The sequence below is a fragment of the Pyrgilauda ruficollis genome, unplaced genomic scaffold, assembly GCF_017590135.1.
Source record: "Pyrgilauda ruficollis isolate IOZ18807 unplaced genomic scaffold, ASM1759013v1 scaffold45, whole genome shotgun sequence".
Taxonomy (NCBI): Eukaryota; Metazoa; Chordata; class Aves; order Passeriformes; family Passeridae; genus Pyrgilauda; species Pyrgilauda ruficollis.
This window is the reverse complement of record NW_024526044.1, coordinates 1,432,976-1,449,665: the sequence shown is the minus strand read 5'-3', so window position 1 is coordinate 1,449,665 and position 16,690 is coordinate 1,432,976. Positions and strand designations below refer to the sequence as shown.

The 16,690-nt window shown below is 53.1% G+C and overlaps 1 protein-coding gene across 1 annotated transcript; it reads right to left on the bottom strand.

Moving 5' to 3' along the window:
- Positions 1–3,235: 3,235 nt before the first annotated feature.
- RBBP8NL (RBBP8 N-terminal like) lies at positions 3,236–16,401 on the bottom strand. The gene is made up of 13 exons (XM_041478500.1): positions 16,335–16,401; positions 15,003–15,045; positions 14,515–14,610; positions 14,077–14,189; positions 12,868–12,940; positions 11,452–11,615; positions 10,893–10,981; positions 9,791–9,954; positions 7,936–8,734; positions 7,433–7,541; positions 5,398–5,471; positions 4,975–5,089; positions 3,236–3,824 (listed from the first exon to the last, which is right to left on the bottom strand). Exons 1-13 carry the CDS (start codon positions 16,399–16,401, stop codon positions 3,706–3,708), a joined length of 2,025 nt encoding a protein of 674 aa, XP_041334434.1. The 3' UTR covers positions 3,236–3,705.
- Between the last annotated feature and the right edge of the window lie 289 nt (positions 16,402–16,690).

The window sequence follows — 16,690 nt, the reverse complement described above, 5'->3', positions numbered from 1 at the left end:
TGCCATGAAGGCAATGCCACAGCAGAAGGTTGTGAGGGGGAAGAATCTGATGTGCATATCTCTATTTCTGGAGCTTTTGGATCCTGCATTGCAGCCAGCTGAGTTGCCAGCACAGTTCCCTCTTGCTTTGAGCTTGTGGGACTTCCTACCTTTCCTTCCACATACAACACAGGAACCTTTGTGGGTGAGAGATTTTTTCCCCCCTGAGATGGAGATTTATACTCACGGCTCAACTTGCACAAATTGACTTCTCACAAAATTTTACAAATTAAGCCTAGAGAGAAACAGAAGATGTCATTCTGCTGGTGAGTTTGGTGAGAGGCTGAAGCACAGGGAGGCCTGGAGGGTCTGAGAGCTGAGATGCTCTGTGCTGTGAGGATGATTCAGCATGTGCAGATCCTTAAGCATCAGGAAGCAAAGGAGTTGCAGTGGTCTGTTACCGGAATTGTTTGGTTTGACAGGCAGTAAAGGAACCACTCACTGCTGTTTCTGATCGACTAAAAGTGAACAGAAATGGTGACATCATCTCTCTCCCAGATTTCTGTGCAATTTCAAATCCAGCCCCTGACCTGGGTGAACCCAACCCCTTCCTCTGGGCAACCACTGCACTGGCCCACATGCCCTACCCACATCATGGCACTGGTGACACCAGAGCTGTAATCTGTCTGAACAAAACAAGTGTGAGCTGCCAGCCTCCCAGAAGAACAGCTCTGCTCTTGGGACAGCTTCCCTTCTGCTCTATTGCTCTGTGGGATGTAACTCATGCACTCTGAGGGTAATTTCAGTGCATTTTTGATTATTGTGTAAAATCTCCTTCTCATACTGAACAGAAGTGTGGCAACAAAAGGGATTAACTCTGCAAAAAGCAGAGACTGCTGGGTCTGGTACACAAATGCCATTTGGAGTCATTAACCAAAGTCCTGTGGAGTTATTAAAAGGCTGCTGTGCTGAACGCTGCCCTGTGTGTTCCTGCAAACACAGCACCTCAGGCAGGGCTGAACCTTCACATGGAAACCTTTGCGGAGCTCCAGAGCTGCTTGCAGGGCTCAGATTTCTTCCTTACAGCAGAATAATTCAAGTCTGAGGCTGCCTGCATATCACCAGATCAATACATGCATTTACCTGTCAAGAATGACTTGAACAAAAGACTGACAAGCACAGTTTTGAGAGTTAATGGACCTCAGCAATTATCCATCTTTCTGTAGCATGGTGAGGAGGTAACAGCAAGCCAGGGAATGGTAGGAACAGAGAAATTCCAGGGCTGGATCAAGTGCAGCATATAAAGTTTAATTTACTACAACAACTTGCTCAGAGGAGTGCTTTGCTCAGAGCTGACAAAACTGTTTTTTGTTTTTTCAGATATGGGGTTGCCCTAACTGTGAAATGTGTCCCTGCCAGCCCCTCAAACACATCCAGCATGAGATATGGGTGAAAATGTCTAATGAAAAAAGGCAACATAAAAGGTATTAAAAGCCCACTAATTTAAGGTGAATTCTGTGGTGGTGTCATGCAATGTGGGAGAAAAGAATCTTGTGGGAAGAAAAGAAACTGAGGACTTCATTATTTTTGGCAGGACTTCTGCACATCAAGGGACTGTCATAGGGAGGTGATTATTTTATAGTCATGAAAGTTCCCTCCCTCCTTCATTTCTCCCAATCCTAACCAACTTCCCTGCAGTCTGAGGGGCCTCTTTATGGGATTGCATTTCAACTTATTTTTTTCCTTTTCCTTGCTGGGGTATTTTTAAAAGACAGATTTATCCAATTCACCACTGTGGTCAGTGGGTTATTGTTCTCCCCTCCAAGCTGGTCAGAGAAGGGACAGAGGTTGTGCTGTGTGCCCAGGACTGAGAGGGGAAGGCATCAGTGATGGTCCTGATCCATTTCCCGTGGCCACAATCCAGTGAATGGTTTGAGCTGGGATAAATCAGCCCTGCAAACCTGGTGACACCACCACTGCCCTGGGCAGCTTGTTCCAGTGCCGGATAACCTCTTCCGTGAACATTTGTTACCTAACACCCAATCCAAACCTCCCCTGGTGCAACTTGAGGCCGTTTTCCTCTTGTCTTGTCACTTGTCACCTGGGAGAAGAGACCAAGCCCCACCTGGCTACAGCATCCTTCCAGGGAGTTCCAGAGAGGGAAAAGGTTCCCCCGAACCTCCTTTTCTCCAGGATGAGCTCCCCCCGTTCCCTCAGCAGATCCGTGGTCCAGACCCTTCCTCATCACCCGAGGAGCTCTTCCAAACCGTGAAGACAGGAGGAAGATGACGGCTGGCTCAATAATTTTTCATCCTGGGAAAGTTTCTCTCCTGTGAGATTCCGTGACAGCAGCGCCATCCCCGCGGGACTCCCGCCGCTCCGTCCCCGTGCCGGAGCTGCCGTCTGTCCCCGCTCCCCTTCCGTGGCTCCACAGCCGTCGGAGGCAGAGCGGCTGTGCCCTGCGGAGGATGAACCGTATCCCCCGCGCTCGGGGAGCGGCCCCGGCCCGGCCCGGTGCTGCCCAGCAGGCGGCACTCCCGCTCCCGCTCCCGCAGCGCTCCCGCCCGGCCGGGTGCATGCGGGGCTGCCCCGGGCAGTGCTGGGCCCTCCGCAGCCGGGGCTCTCTGAACGGGGTTTTCGGGTTGTGGAGATGGGAAGGTGCTACGAGCAAAGGTGCTGCTCTTGGCTGGCTGTGCTTTGCCTTCGTTTGTGTGAACAGGTAAAAAACCCACATTTAAACAGAAAGAACTGCAGGTAAAGGAAGTGGGAGTGCAGGAATTGGCTCTGGCACTTCTCTGCTGGTCTCTGTTTTGTCCCTGTTCCCTCCACCTGTGTGCCAGGAACAGCCCAGCCTGGCTCCTGGATCGATGTTGTGAGCAGGGATGTTCACTGCAGCCCTCCCCATCTCATCCCATCAGAAAAAGATTACTAAGAACAATTTATCCACGTGAAAAATAGCTCCCAGCAATGCTGCCAAGGTCAGTGTGAGCTGCTGAGCTGGTGCTCTGCTGTGAGCTGCAGCTGGGTCTCACACACTGACCTTTCCCAGGCAATGCAGGACAGGCATTCCTGCAGGGACAGGTGTCCCTGGGGACAGGGAGCACCCAAACCCTCCCTTCCCATGCTCTTCTCCCTGCCCTCTCCAGGGACTCATCCCACCTGTCTGCCCATGTTCTTGCTCCTCACTTAACTAGAAGAGAAAACCCTGGACTTTCCCCAGGTCAGACAAGAGCCACATGTGTATGAAACCTGGGAAGGGATTTAATTGAAGCAGGTTTGTGCTTGGGGCTCTGCAGTGTTTGGTTTGGTCACCACACCTCAGCCAGCCACTGGGACATCCTTCATGAGGAGAGGGGTCTGGTAGTCTGCTCTCCAAGTGTGAAATCCCAGGGATGAACACGGTTCTGATGCAAGGTGAGGGCTCCAAAGAGATATCTCCTCTTCCTAGCTCCAGTCTGAGGGTCTGCTCTAGTACAGGGCTGGGATCACTGACTGTGGGGCTCCACCAGCAGTGACCTGGCTGCTCCAGGTGTCACCTGCATGGCTCATCCTTGCCCAGCCTCTCCTGTGGCATTGAGTGAGGAGTTTCAGGGTGCTCTGCTCACAAATTAATTCCCCACTGCCTGGCCCAGCATGACAGGAGGATTCACTCTCCCAGCATGGGTGGGATTCTGAGGTCTCTGAGCTCTGTCCTTTGGTCTGCAGTTGCTCCATCCTGCCCTGCTGTTAACTGTCCTTGGAAGGATCATTGTGGGAAGCAGAGCAATTCTCCAGTTCCTTTGTGATCCCCACTGGGCATTGCTCCACTTTGATTTTCTTTTTTCCTCTCATTGACTTCTTAGATCCTGTAAACAGCCAGATGACAGCAGGAGTTAACCACAGAGAAATGGATTTACACTTCTGGAGTCAGCATGGCCTCATCCCAAAACAGGGACAGCACAGGACAAAGCAAAGCTCAGCACAGAAAAGATGAAGAGAAACGCCTCACATGTGAGATGTGTGGGTATCCAGGGGAGTCTCTTGTGCTCCTGGACACAAAATAATGTGAAGCAGAAACAGGCAGAGAACTGACCTGATGCAAAAGTGTCCCTGACAGGGTCCCCAGAGCAGCAAGATGCATTCTGTGGATTTCTCCCTGTTCCAGTGTGGTTAATGGCCCACACCACATGCTGAGAGAGGTGCTGTGCCCCTCCATCACCCCATTCCTGCCACAGCTGCACCCACCCCTCACTTGAGACATCCCCATCCAATCCTGGAGGGTCGTTTGTGTCTGCGCTGGGCTACACAGCACAGCTTCCTCCCCATTGCTCCAAGTGGCTGGTTTTATACACCAGACCCTCTTGTCACCCGGCTGTGGTGGTGTCCCCTGAGTGAGCAGGGCCCTCTGAAGGGCAGCCTGCTAAACAAGCTCCCTTCAAGCTTAAGCAACAGCCCTCTCTACATTTATGGTTGGGCCAACACTTCCCTGTTTTTACCACCAGTACAGAGTGGGTGAGCAGCAGGGTTTTTCTGACAGAGCATTTTTTAAGGCTTGACAGACAAACTGGCTTATCCTTGCCCTTATCAGGAGCAGTTTTCTGCTTGTTCACCTGGAGGGAACATGGGTACAACACATTCCTCTGTCAGCAGGGAAACCTCCACAGCCACAGTGGAAGATCAACAGAACTGGCAGAAAGCTTTCTCTGAATGTCAATAACTCACCCCTGGGAATTTGGCCTTCCCCAGTCACCACCTCCCTGACCAGATAAGCAAACACAAGGGACTAAGCTCTGTTAGCTTAGGTGCTTGGGGTGCTCTCCTGGTCACCCTACCCAGGCTGTCTTGGCTAACCATTAGCTGGAGCTCCTCTGGCTGGAGATATGAGTGTTGCAAAAACACGGCTCAGAGGGAGAACCCTCCTCTGCCCTGTCCTTGGGCATTTCTCACAGGAGTCCCTCTGGAAGCAGCAGAAATTGTAGCCTTCAGCTGATGCTGCAAGGAACTTCTCCTCCCTACCTTTTATCCAGGGATCCTGTCCTCTTTTTCTCTTCCTCTGCTGCCCATGAACTTTGTCTTTGGTGCAAACGTATTTCCCATCAGCCTCAGCTTCTTGTAGGATCTCATCTTCATACTTCTCCTACACCAGTGAGAAGAACAGTCAGTCTACAAACCACCCTGGCATTCCCAGAGAGCTGGTGGCTCTGTCAGGGACCTTTGTGACCATTGCTATGGAGTGATGACAAATGCTATTGTTCATAAACACTCTTGACTGGCTGGAAAGAGTGGCACTTCTACCCCTCAGCAGCAAGTTGTGCAACAGGGTGGGAATGAGGTTTGGCACCTGGTGCAGGAAAAGCCATCACCTTCTGGAGGGAGTTAGGGCTGGGACAACCTGTGTGATGCCTCTGGACCCAGCAGTATAAGCTGATGGCTGAGAACAAACAAACTAACCTCACTGTCCGTTGTGTCTGGCTCATCGGATTCTTGCTTCCCAGACTCGGCATCATTGTCATCTAAGGAAACACAAAAAGAAGGGTTTTTGGCTGGTGGCAGGCTTGACAAGCTCATGAGCAGATGCAGAGCCACTGGCCCAGGCTCACAGAGCCACAGAGGCAGAAAGTAGCTTCAGCAATCAACTGAAGCAAAGGCACTGCAAGCTACGTGGCCTGAAATGAATGTTAAGGAGTGCTCCAAGACTCTGTTGGGAAGCCAGCTCCCAGGAAAGCTGTATCCACAGGACTTTGCTACACAAGGTCACAAGAGCTGCCCCAACATCTGTGGCTACATACAGGAGGGAAACTGGGGGTATTAAAGCCCCAGACTGCACCTTCCTGTTTGAGCCCTGGGTGGGGAGAAGCGTATTGGGGTGAAGAGGCCAAAAGGGACAATCCCACGTCTGCTGCTGGTTCAGCCAGCAGCTCTTGGCAGGGAATGTGTGCTGAGGAGCAGAGGAAGGAAAGGCAGGGGAGATACTTCCCTTCCCAGCAGAAGCATTTCACTGTGCACAGCCCCTGGGGCTGCACAGCCCCAGACATGTACCTGCACACACCCGACCTCTGCACACACTGCATCTCCAGGGGCTGGGGCCAAGCCTTGCTGGTGGTGGCATCACCCTGTCTGCACACACAGTAACACACCTCAGCTGGCCATGGTGGGCAGAAAGGGCTGGGCACAGGGCTGTGCCCTCTTCTGAGGGGCAGGGGCACCCCCAAAGCTCAGTACTTGTTGCTCATCACACCCAGCTCTAGCCAGGATGGAGCTCAGCAGGGCAGCCCCCTCTCTTGAGGTGGGAGAGCAGATGATGCTGCTTCCAGACACTCCTGCATTCCCTGTAGCCTGATCCCATCCTCACCTTATCCTTCTGCAGGTTAAGGTTCACTAGAAAGTGCAGAAGTATTTGTGTATTGTTTCCCGGGCTTTGTGTCAACCTTAAGGTGAGAACTGAAGAAAGTCCTGTATTCCCACACCCAGAATGTAATCAGCTGAAATTCTTCTGCCATGATGATATCTGCTTAGCATGTAAATCACAGAGGATTTTTTTTTTTTTTTTTTTTTTTTCCACCGTGAAAAATCCTGCTCTGGAGAGTGTTCCCAAACCACTCCGACACGCCCAGACCAACTAATCCAGGCGAGCTCAACTTTCTGGCCAAGCCAGTAAGGCTGGTACTGAGCAGCAGACGTGCTTCCCACTCTGATCCCCATGGCTGCTGCCTCCCACCTGCCTGGACAAAGCTGGCACCTGTGTCTCCTGGGGGTCAGGCAGGGAGAAAGCTTTGGAAGGGCTCTTGTGGAGGGTGGAGTCAGGAGAGGAAGGAAAACATCCTGATCTACCTGCTGCAGGTAGCAGCATCCCTGGCCCTGTGCTCAGCCCTGTGTGCTGTGTCATCACAGGACACGCTTTGGAGCAAGGGGACAGACAGGGATGGTTTTCCACTGCTACTCCTGCAAACCTCTTGCATTTTCCCCATCTGCTTTGGGACATTCTGAGCTGCTTCTTCCCTGAGACGAAATGCTGGAGCAGCAACATTGTCCTGTTGCTGCTCACTGTGGAGTGGGTTTTGCCAAGAGGTCAGAGCTTGCTGACTCCTCAGCTCCTGGAGAATTCCATGCCCCCAGCGTGGAGTGCAGGATGCTCTGCTGAGTGTCCAAGGACACCCCACGGGTGGCTCCTCTCTGTGCTGGACAAGGACACTGGGCTTTTCTCCAGAAAAACCAGGATTACTTTCTCCCCATTTATACTGAGCCTGAATTTTGAACGTATCTAGAAAATTGAGCTCTCAAGGGCAGAAATGTGAAACCTGAAGTCCCCCGAAGGCCCAGAAGAGTGGGGAGGCAGGAGCACTTGGTCCCTGGAAGGTGGATGTGCAGGAGTGTGCAGAGCCCAGCAGAGAGCTCTGGGCTGGGAAATGCCTTCGCCAAAAGGCACCTTTCACTCCTGCCTTCTCAAGTGTCACATTTGCCTGGGGCTTCTTACCTGCTTCTCCCTTCTGTGCACCGACATCCCGTCTCAGCCCAGCCTCAGGAAGGGCCTCTGGGTCGCTCGGTGTGGAGCTGTTTGTCAGATATGCCCGTGAAAATGTGAGCTGTGGGACACAGGGAGCACAAACGCTGCTGTCACCAGGCAGGAAAGGATTGTCCCCAGCCCTTACCCGGTGACAGTGACACCCGCAGGGACAATCATCACAGAGATGTTCCTGTGCACTGTGGTGTGCTTGCAGGGAGCCCAGCACCCCCTGCAGCAGCCTGTGGGAGGGGGCACAGCCACTGCCTGCCCTTGGGCCTGCATGGAACCCTGTGGGCACTGGAGGGGAGGTGGGGAGTGAGAGCCAGGACTGAGCACCACAGCTCTGCCGTGTGCAGATTGGCTGCACACACATCAAACCCATCCTCCCACAGGTCCCAGCGGTCCCAGCAGCAGTGCTGGGCACCCTGGGGTGGGGAAGGGGCTGCAGTGGATGCCACAAGAGCTGCACTCACCACAGCTGCATCCTCCTCCTCTTCGTCCTCCTCCTCCTCCTCCTTGGCAGCAGCGGGCAGTGCCCGGGTGGCACCGGGCCAGCCGTAGGGGCAGCGCTGTGCCCTGTGTCCCCCGCGGGCTGCGGGCACGGCCGGGCTGTCCCCGGGGCTGTCCCGCAGCTCCCGGCGGCCGTCTGTCCGTCTGTGCCAGTCTGTCTCCCTGCCGCGGCCGGAGTCGGACAGGTCCAGCGGCGCGTCCGCATCATCGTCCCTCGCCTCCTTCACCTTGGCTCGGAGCTCGGGCCGGTCCCGGCCCAGCCAGAGCTCCTTCTCTTCCTCCTTCCCATCCGCAGCATCCTCCAGGAAGATCCTCTCCTCCTTGCATCCTGCGGCGATGCCCAGCCACGGGGACAGCGGCCGCTGCCCGGGCTGGTGTTTCGTGTCGCCGTCCGCCCGCTGGCCCGGGCGCTGCTGCAGGAGGAGATGCTGCAGCCGCTCCCGGTGCTTCAGCAGCTGCAGCTTCTCCTCCAGCTGCTGGTCCCTCACGTACACCATGGTGGCAGGAAGCTTCAGCAGGGCTGCGTGCTCCTCCCAGGGGTCCCGGGAGCGCGTCCTGCCGTCGGCAGCTCTGCCCCGGAGCAAGGGGCCGGGGAAGCCGCCGCCGTCCCGCTCGCCCGGGGCGCAGGGACCCGCCAGCCCCAGCTGGTGCAGGGAAAGGTGCTTGTGCAGGAGGCACAGCTGCTCTCTCCGGGCACTCAGTTTTAGGTTTTCGTAGGATGGAGCGGCCTTAGGGGAGTCCAGTTTGCTCGCTGTTAAATAACTAAAAAAATAGTGGAAAAAAAAAATTACATTAGAGATCACATCAAGGGGAAAAAAAACCCCAACCCCACACATTAGCATCACAGCTTTCCCATGGGTTCCCAGTCGTGCAGGGGTGTGTGTGGTCTCTCCTGCTCTTTCCATGCCCTGTTGCAGCTCTTGGTCAGTACATCGTGTTGGTGTTTGGGTTCTGTGCTAGGGAGGAGGGTCTTGGTGGCCAGGAGCATCAGGCAGTCAGCAGTAGGAAGCCATTCCCATCCCACACAGTGTGGGAAGCCATTCCCATCCCACCATCCAGCAGCAATCCCCAGTCTCTAGGCCACAGCAGCTCAAGGCAGGGGGTTGAGTGAGGGTAAGGATGCAGTGACCTCTCACATCAGCACTGCTGCTGAGAAGTCACTTTTTGAACAAATTCTTACAGCCAGCAACATCCTTACTATCCCCCTGGGTTTTCTTAGTGCCTGAAGACCCGCAGGACAGAGGAACAGCCCACCCTCCCCTAATCTCACTCAATGGGAAACTTTTGCAGCCATCCTAGGAAGGCTGGTACAGTGCAGGAACCTGCCCTGCAAACCCAGTCCCTGCTGGTTATTTGGCAGCTTCCATGAGCGCAAGCTGTTCCCGGGAATGCTCTGCAGAACTACTCACACTCTGGGAAACTCTCTGTCTACAGGTGAACTCACTGGCCTGGCTCAGCCCTCTGTGCTCCTGAAATCAGTGGGGAGGATAAGCCTGGGAAGTGCTGAGCCCTGCAGGAAAGCCCATTAAAATAGATAAGGAGGAGCAGGAATTGCTGCCTGCCTGGGACAGTCCTGCCTGGATGTGGGGACACCTGGTTCACTTTGTGGCTCTGTCTGAGGAGCTGGAATAACGAGAGACTGATCTTGTTGGGCTGGATTCCAGTAATTTTTTACTGGTGTAAACTGGGATATCCCCCCTTCCCAAGGCTGTGGGAGAAGTCTGGGGAGGGAGGTGGACAGACACAGTGAATGCTGGCCATCCATCCACTGAGGGACGGCTGCCACGGGCTGTGGATCAGCTCACACCAGGTACTCACGCCTCAAGGCCGGGGCTGTGCTCGCGCTCCGGAGGGAGAGGAGCCTTCCTGACTGGTGGAGACACTGCTGGCCCTGAAGGACTCTTTTCCAGCAGGCAGGGTCTGGAGCCAGGTCTCACCAGGGCAATGGTTCCATGCAGCTGGTTGGAAATCCTCTGGGATGCCTGTGGCAGAGGACAGAAAGTCCAGCTGAGCCATTCTGCAGTGGGCTCCAGGGAGCCTGGCTGAACTGGGACACATCTCACCAGTCAGGACAAGACAGACAGCTCCTGAGTGCTCTGCTTGATATGGCTCTGGTCAACAGCTCTATCAAGTGTTTTATTCATTTTTCCAGGAAATTTTCCCTTCATGTACTCTCCATTTGCTGGCTGCAGTGATTTGTAGCACAGGAAGTTTTGCATCTCCTCTTAAGTCATGATTCAGTGGCTTAACCAAGATAAAACCCTGCAAATTCCTTGTCCCGTAGTCAGGCCTTTTTACTCATGCAAGACTTTATTCATGCAAGCTCCTGGCACACACTAGTCTGGTGGGTGTATTTCTGGTGGAGTACCTGGGCCAGGACATCGTTGTCTCCATCAGCTGTCATGAAAGGCTCACCACGTGTTCTGACTTGACTTTCCCCTGCCCACCTGGAGATGTCACCAAGCCTTCCTGTGATCCCTATTAATTATCCCCACAGCCTGCCTGCAGCCTTACCAAAACCCCTTTTCACCCGCTCTTTCAAGTGTTTTTGTGGAGGTCGAGTAAGCAAAACCTGTGCCAAAACAGAAGAATCTGTGTGGGTGTGTATGTGGGCTTGAGTTCCCATGACCAGGAACAGGTCCAGGTCCTGCAGTGTCATCTCCCAGTGCCCAGTGTCACCATGTCACTCAGCAGCCCTGGGCTGACACCCTCTCTGTGTTTGTCCTTGCAACCACTGAATGCCAGGCTCTCTGAAAATGCCAGGCTCTGGAATGACAAACTACCCAAGTCTGGATAATTGTTCCACCCCCCAAATGCCTCCTACTCTTTCCCCATCCCAATCTGCTTGTCTCCATTCAGTTCAGATGACCACAGCAGTGGGGAGAAGCCTGAGGACATCAGGCTGCCTCTGAAAACTCACTATTTCTGCAAGGCTGACTTCCTGGAGGAGAGTGCTTGGAGAGGCCCTGCTGCTTGGAGAGCTTCTCTGGAGCTTCTCTGGCGGCTTTTCTGCAAAAAAAGACACAACCAGCTGCAGTAATGGTCCCCCAGAGCTGCTGCAGCCCTGCCCTGCAGGGGGTTGGAGCCATGCAGCCTCCCAGGGATGCCACTGGCTGCTCCCAACCACCTCTCAGTGAAGATTTTGAGTCAAAATTACCTTTTGGCTCAAGCCAGCACCTGACTGAACATGCCTTTCGTTGCATGTGTGGGTGGCAGGAAGGGAATGCCATGGTCTCTGCATGAATTTTCTTTCAGTGAGGGCACCAAACACTCTTCTGCTCTAATGCAGAGCAGGGTGTTTCTCCCTTGACCTGCATTTCCCCCCCATCAGCTTTTCTGCCCGTGGCAATGTCCATCTGAGCTGCCAACAGCTTGGTCTTTACCCTCCAGACCCTTTCCCAGCGCAGTTTTACACCATGGCTCAGTCACTTTTCACATCCCCAGGTCCCCCAAGGGTGGCAGGAGCCAGCAGCACCCACCTTCACTGAGCTCGAGGTCTGGCACGTCCTGCTGGGCTCCCGCTTCCCTGTGCTCTGCCTTCTCTGTGCTGACACTCCTGCTCACTGGGGACAGTAGAGTCAAAGGGGAGCTTGGCGTGGAGCAGCTTTCTCTGGAGGAGACTCCTGAGGTCTTTGTCCTGTCCCTGTTGGAAGGAAAAGGGCATGAATGAATGAGAAGGGGCAGGAGAAGGAAGGTTTTGGAGCTGCTGTACTGAGAGCTCTGAGCCTGATACACAAATATACATATTTATGTATGTGTGTATGTGGACATTCCGGATCCTCAGACTCACCTCCTTCCACTGCAGCTTATCAGCAGCCCAGTGCAGTCTGGAGCATGGACAGAGCCAGCATGACAGCCCCACTTGGAGGTGAGATTGCCCCACTTGGTTGTGGGTAACGTTGCAGGAAGCCACGACGTTGGGTAAGCCAACAGCTGTGTCTATTGCAAAAGCTCTGTGGGAACCTGGCCCTGGCTGGGCTTTCAGCCTGATGGAGGGGTGGATTCAGCACAGGGATGTGGTGTCTGCCCCCTGCCACCAAACCAAGATGCAGAGGGTGATGTGTGCCAGAAGGGAGTGCCTGAGCCTTGGAGACACACACAGAGCCCTGGATGGACTCTGATGCTGAGATGTGGATGTTGGGCTGGAAATCCTCCTATCCAGCATCTCAGGGGAGAGCAGAGCAGGGCAGAGAACAATCACTCAGTGCTCAGCAAGCCCAGCCCAGCCTACAGCTCTGGAGTTACTCAGCTCTTGGAAAGCACTGGGGAGTAAAAGCCAGAGTTTCTCTTTAAGTGGATGGTGCTCCTGTGCTCCAAAGAAAACACATTTCTAAACTAATCCCTCAGTGCTAATTCCTCTGGACTTTAAACCCTTGAGGAATGAGCTGATTTGTATATATTGGCCAGCCTGGCAGGTTACTTGGCTTCCAGCACAGTGCTCTGCTGGGCTGTGAACCTGTTGGTGCAGATCACTTGTCCCTCTTTAACCCCATCACTGTCCCTTGTGTGTGACTCTCCTTCCCCCAAAGCCACGTGCGTCCTGCAGATCCTTTCTGGCTGCTGCAGGAGGGCAGCTGGTGCCATGGAAAAGCCATGGAATCCCAGGCTGAGGTGTGTGCAAGCTGCCCAGGGCTTTGTTTCCAGGGGGTTAAATATCTTTGTTCCCCAAAAACTAATCATTGGATGCTGGTGGACAGGGGAGTGAGCAAAGGTCAACAAGGATTTTGAGTCTGTTAGGGATTTTTCCATGTCTTACATACACAGGAACCCACGGGAATTAGATGCTAAAATACCCCCGAGGATGCCACAGTCTGGACCTTGCCCTGACCAGCTCTGGGGATGCCCTGGTTGTCGCCAATGCCCCTTGTAGAGAATGAAACCAGAAAAGTGCTTACTCCAGGCTCTGGAGCCTCTTCAGTTCTTCCTTGAGAGTTTTATTCTCCTCCCTCAGGCGATTGGTCTCGTTTGCTGCAGGGACAGAGGAGGTGCTGTGAGTTCAGATGCTGCAAGGATGCTACTCACAGCTCGCTGGGGCACCCGGGGGAGGAGGAGGGAATGGCACCGACTTTTGGAGAGATGTCCAATTTCCTTCCTTTGCAAACGTGCTGGGGCTAAGGAATAAAAGGCAGCAACATTCTGACTCAGATTTCATCAGGATTGGGTCTGCTTGCAGATCACCCAGCTCAGGGGAGGAGCACGAGCCAGAGCCAGAGCCAGAACCTGACCCAGACTCTGACCCAGACCCAGACCCAGACCCAGACCCTGACCCAGACACTGACCCTGACCCTGACCCTGACCCTGACCTAGACCCAGACTCTGACCCTGACCCAGACCCAGACCCAGACTCTGACCCTGACCCTGAGCCAGAGCCAGAGGAGGCAGTGGTGGGTTGGGCACAGTGAACACCCTGCACCAGGGCAGGGTGATGAGTGGGTGCTGTGTTAGGGGGAGGGCTGGGGGTCTCAGAGGGGATCAGACAGAGGCCAGGGGGAGATGTGAGCACCCAGCAGCGAGGAGGCCACGGAGAGCACCGGTGGGCTCCCAGGCATGGTGCCTTGCCTTGCTCCACTCAGGGAGCAGTGGCATAGCAGGGGAGATAAACCAAGGGCTCTTGGCACCTCTCCATCCCTCCTAAATGCCTTATCTCCTTTACCCCATGACCCTCCCTGGGCTGGTCAGATCCCCAGGGAAAAACAGCCTGTGCCTGAGCGGTGCTGGGAGCTGTGCCAAGGGCTCAGGAGAGGATCCATCACACGTGTTGCTTGATTTCATTTACCCGTGCTGAGCTGCTGCTGTGACTTTCCTGTCTTTGCCAGAGTGTTGCTTCTGCCGTGCCAAATGCATCCTTTTCCCAGGCAGCTGACACAGCCTGGAATCTCCCATTTTTCTGGAGGTGTGGAGGGCTGCGACCCCCAGCTCTGATGATTTGTGTGAAGGGTTATGTCTCCTTGGACAGTCCTGCTCCCTCCCTTCTCCCCATTCCCCAAACCCTTCCCAGATTCCTGCTCACCACAAGGGCTCACATGCAAATATCTGGGAGGGGAATTAACTGAGCAAAGACTCAGCCTGCCAAAGCCAAGCTCACAGCGGGTGTCAGTACGTACAGAGGATGAAGATGTGCTGCAGGCTCTGGAAATGAGAGGTCTCATACTCATTCTGCTTCTTTTTGGCCAGCTCCTGAGTGACCATGCATCTGTCACAAAGACCAGCTCGCAGCCTGGAGGAAGAAAACCCCACAGCTTGTTACCACACGGTTTCCACAGGAAAAATGAGTTCCTGCCCTCCCCACGGGGAAGTGTGAACACCCAGACCATCACCTAGAATCACCCCCACAGCCCAGCACTGGCCTCTGCACCCCTCCACACCCAGCCCCACCATCACCAGCCTAGGAAAGGTCCTGTGCATGTGCCCAGACCCCTCCAGCTCTCCCAGCAGCTGAGTATAGGAAAAATAGAAGTTCATGTGCTGGGAACCAAGCCCCAAACTGTCCCTCCAGGACTGTGCAGTCACTGTCACTCACCAGCACCCTACTTAAGTCCTACCTGTTTTCTAACACCTTTACATTTTCTTTCAGGACCTTCTGTTGTTCCCTTAACTGGTGATTTTTAGCAAACAGCTCTTCAATTCTCTGAGCATCGCTAGTTGAAGAAACAGAACAAAGAAAGAGCGTTGTTGGATTTCTTCCCAAAACCCATGCCTTCATCCACAGTGCCCTTTTTCTTGTGTGGCAGGAGGGGAAACAAATGTGTTGGAGCCTGGATGCTGCCCTGTGACACCCTCCTTGGAGTTAGCAGTTTAATTCCTCCCACTTACTGTTCTCCAAGGAGAAAGCACCGGGTGGCACAAACATCACCTGCCAGTGGGAAGGCAAACTGGAGCTGGGCTGGGGTCACCCCAAGCCCTGCCTGGAGCCAAAATTTGGCAGTGCCAGAAAGGCAAATGGTGCTCTGTAATGCAGCAGTGCTGGAGAATAACTCAGAAGTGTGAGACTGCAGTGGTGTGAGTGCCCCTCTGCCCCAGCATCGCTCACCGGCACTTCTCTGTCGTCAGCTCCGTCACCTTGCTGTGCAGACCTGGAATAATGAACAGAACAGAGGGAGAGCTGGGTGTTTATTGCCAATTCCCCAGCACTCAGAAGCAAAGGACGCTGGTGGGATTTCAGGAAGGTGCGTGGCTTCGCAGAAATCTCATCCATTCACAAGCCTGATCTCCGATAAGGAATGACACGTTGCACGTGTTAAACACAGTCACAGTTTAATGTAACTGGGAAAGGTGAACAAAATGAGAGCTCGTTTTGTATCCCCACTATTCAATGAGTCTGCATCTCCTTTGCAGATCCAAAAAGTCTGGTTTAGTTTTGTTTCTACTTATTTCTCACTACAGCTCACATTTCCCAGGTGGGCAGTATTTTATAGCTTTCGTGGTTGGAAAGCATCTTGGAGAATATTTACAGCTGAACGGCTTTCCTTGATGGATCTGCAGACATTGTATCCTGTCAAATCCATTTTATGCAAAGTAGATGTAAACATGTGGTTTAAATTGCTCAACAGTTTCCTCTAACTCTCACACGGTTTGAAATTACACAAGAGAAGAATGAATTCATAAGCCAGAATCATCCAAAAGTGCTGAAGTTTTGTTCATAATATTGATACTGGGAATTATTCTAATAGGAAAACAATTGGACTTGGCACTTGGTTGCTTAACCTAATGGGTTTTATTTTAATAATGTATGGCCAGAGAAATAATTTATTCCCTAGAGGAATAAACTATCCAACCTGACTCAAACGTTTTCTTTAACAGAGCTTCATCTCCTGCTGCTTCTGTCTTACAGATTATTGCATCTTTCTGCTTTCCCTTTGATCCCTCAGTATCCAAACATCCTCCAGTCCTCACTGCTTGGAGCAGATGCCCAGCAGGTGTGTGTCACCCCTGCAAACTCCCAGCTCACAGACCACGACAGCAGGGGCAGGAGGAGCCAAATCCCCTGTGGTTAATGCTGGGAGCAAGTGGGATTCCTGCAGGGACTGGGCACCTCCATGGCCTCCTTTCCAGCAGCATGGGGTACAGGAATGTCCTTTCTCTTCTGCTCCTTCTCATCATTCAAAAAGTTACTTTTTTTTTCTCAGTAGAGCAGCGAGGTACAAATATGCCATCAGTGGGTGTTCTTCCCTGAGGGACAGGCTGTGACCTCATGTCCCAAGCCATCCCCAAGGGTGCTGCTTGCTCAGCACTAATCCCCAAATCTCCTTAATCCACACCTGCTCCTCCTCCCTTCAGGTTATTTGACACCAAATAGATCAAGGTGGCATTACAAAGAAATGGATCTTGGCCAGGTTTTGGCAAGACAATTTTGTCTCCCTACCTTGGACCTCTTTCTCGTGGATTTCCTTGAGCTTGTTCAGGAACTCTGCAAAACTCTCTGTGGTCATGTTCAGGGCTGAGCCACACACCAGGCTGTGTACAGTGCAAGGATGTCCTTTTGCTTCAAATTACTCAGGTTTCAGCCTAAATTGGAAAGAAAAAGTCCAACAAAAGAGATGTGTCTGGTGCATGTGGTGTTCTGGAAAGGACAAAGCCTAAAGCTAAAAAGGGAAATCATTTGCTAAACCATGGGATGCATTTTTGTCCACCCTGCCTCAGTGCTGAGCATAGCAAAGAGCATGTCTTAGATACTGGGAGAAGACCAGCTGGAAAATCAGGCTTTTCCTCTACTTGAGC

Excerpts from the sequence above, each read along its gene's own strand:
- RBBP8NL (XM_041478500.1), bottom strand. The coding sequence starts at position 16,401 with ATGACCACAGAGAGTTTTGCAGAGTTCCTGAACAAGCTCAAGGAAATC. Across the intron at positions 14,611-15,002 it reads CTGACGACAGAGAAGTGCCG|CGATGCTCAGAGAATTGAAG; the intron begins GTGAGCGATGCT and ends TTCTTCAACTAG. Across the intron at positions 12,941-14,076 it reads GCAGCACATCTTCATCCTCT|CAAACGAGACCAATCGCCTG; the intron begins GTACGTACTGAC and ends CTGTCCCTGCAG.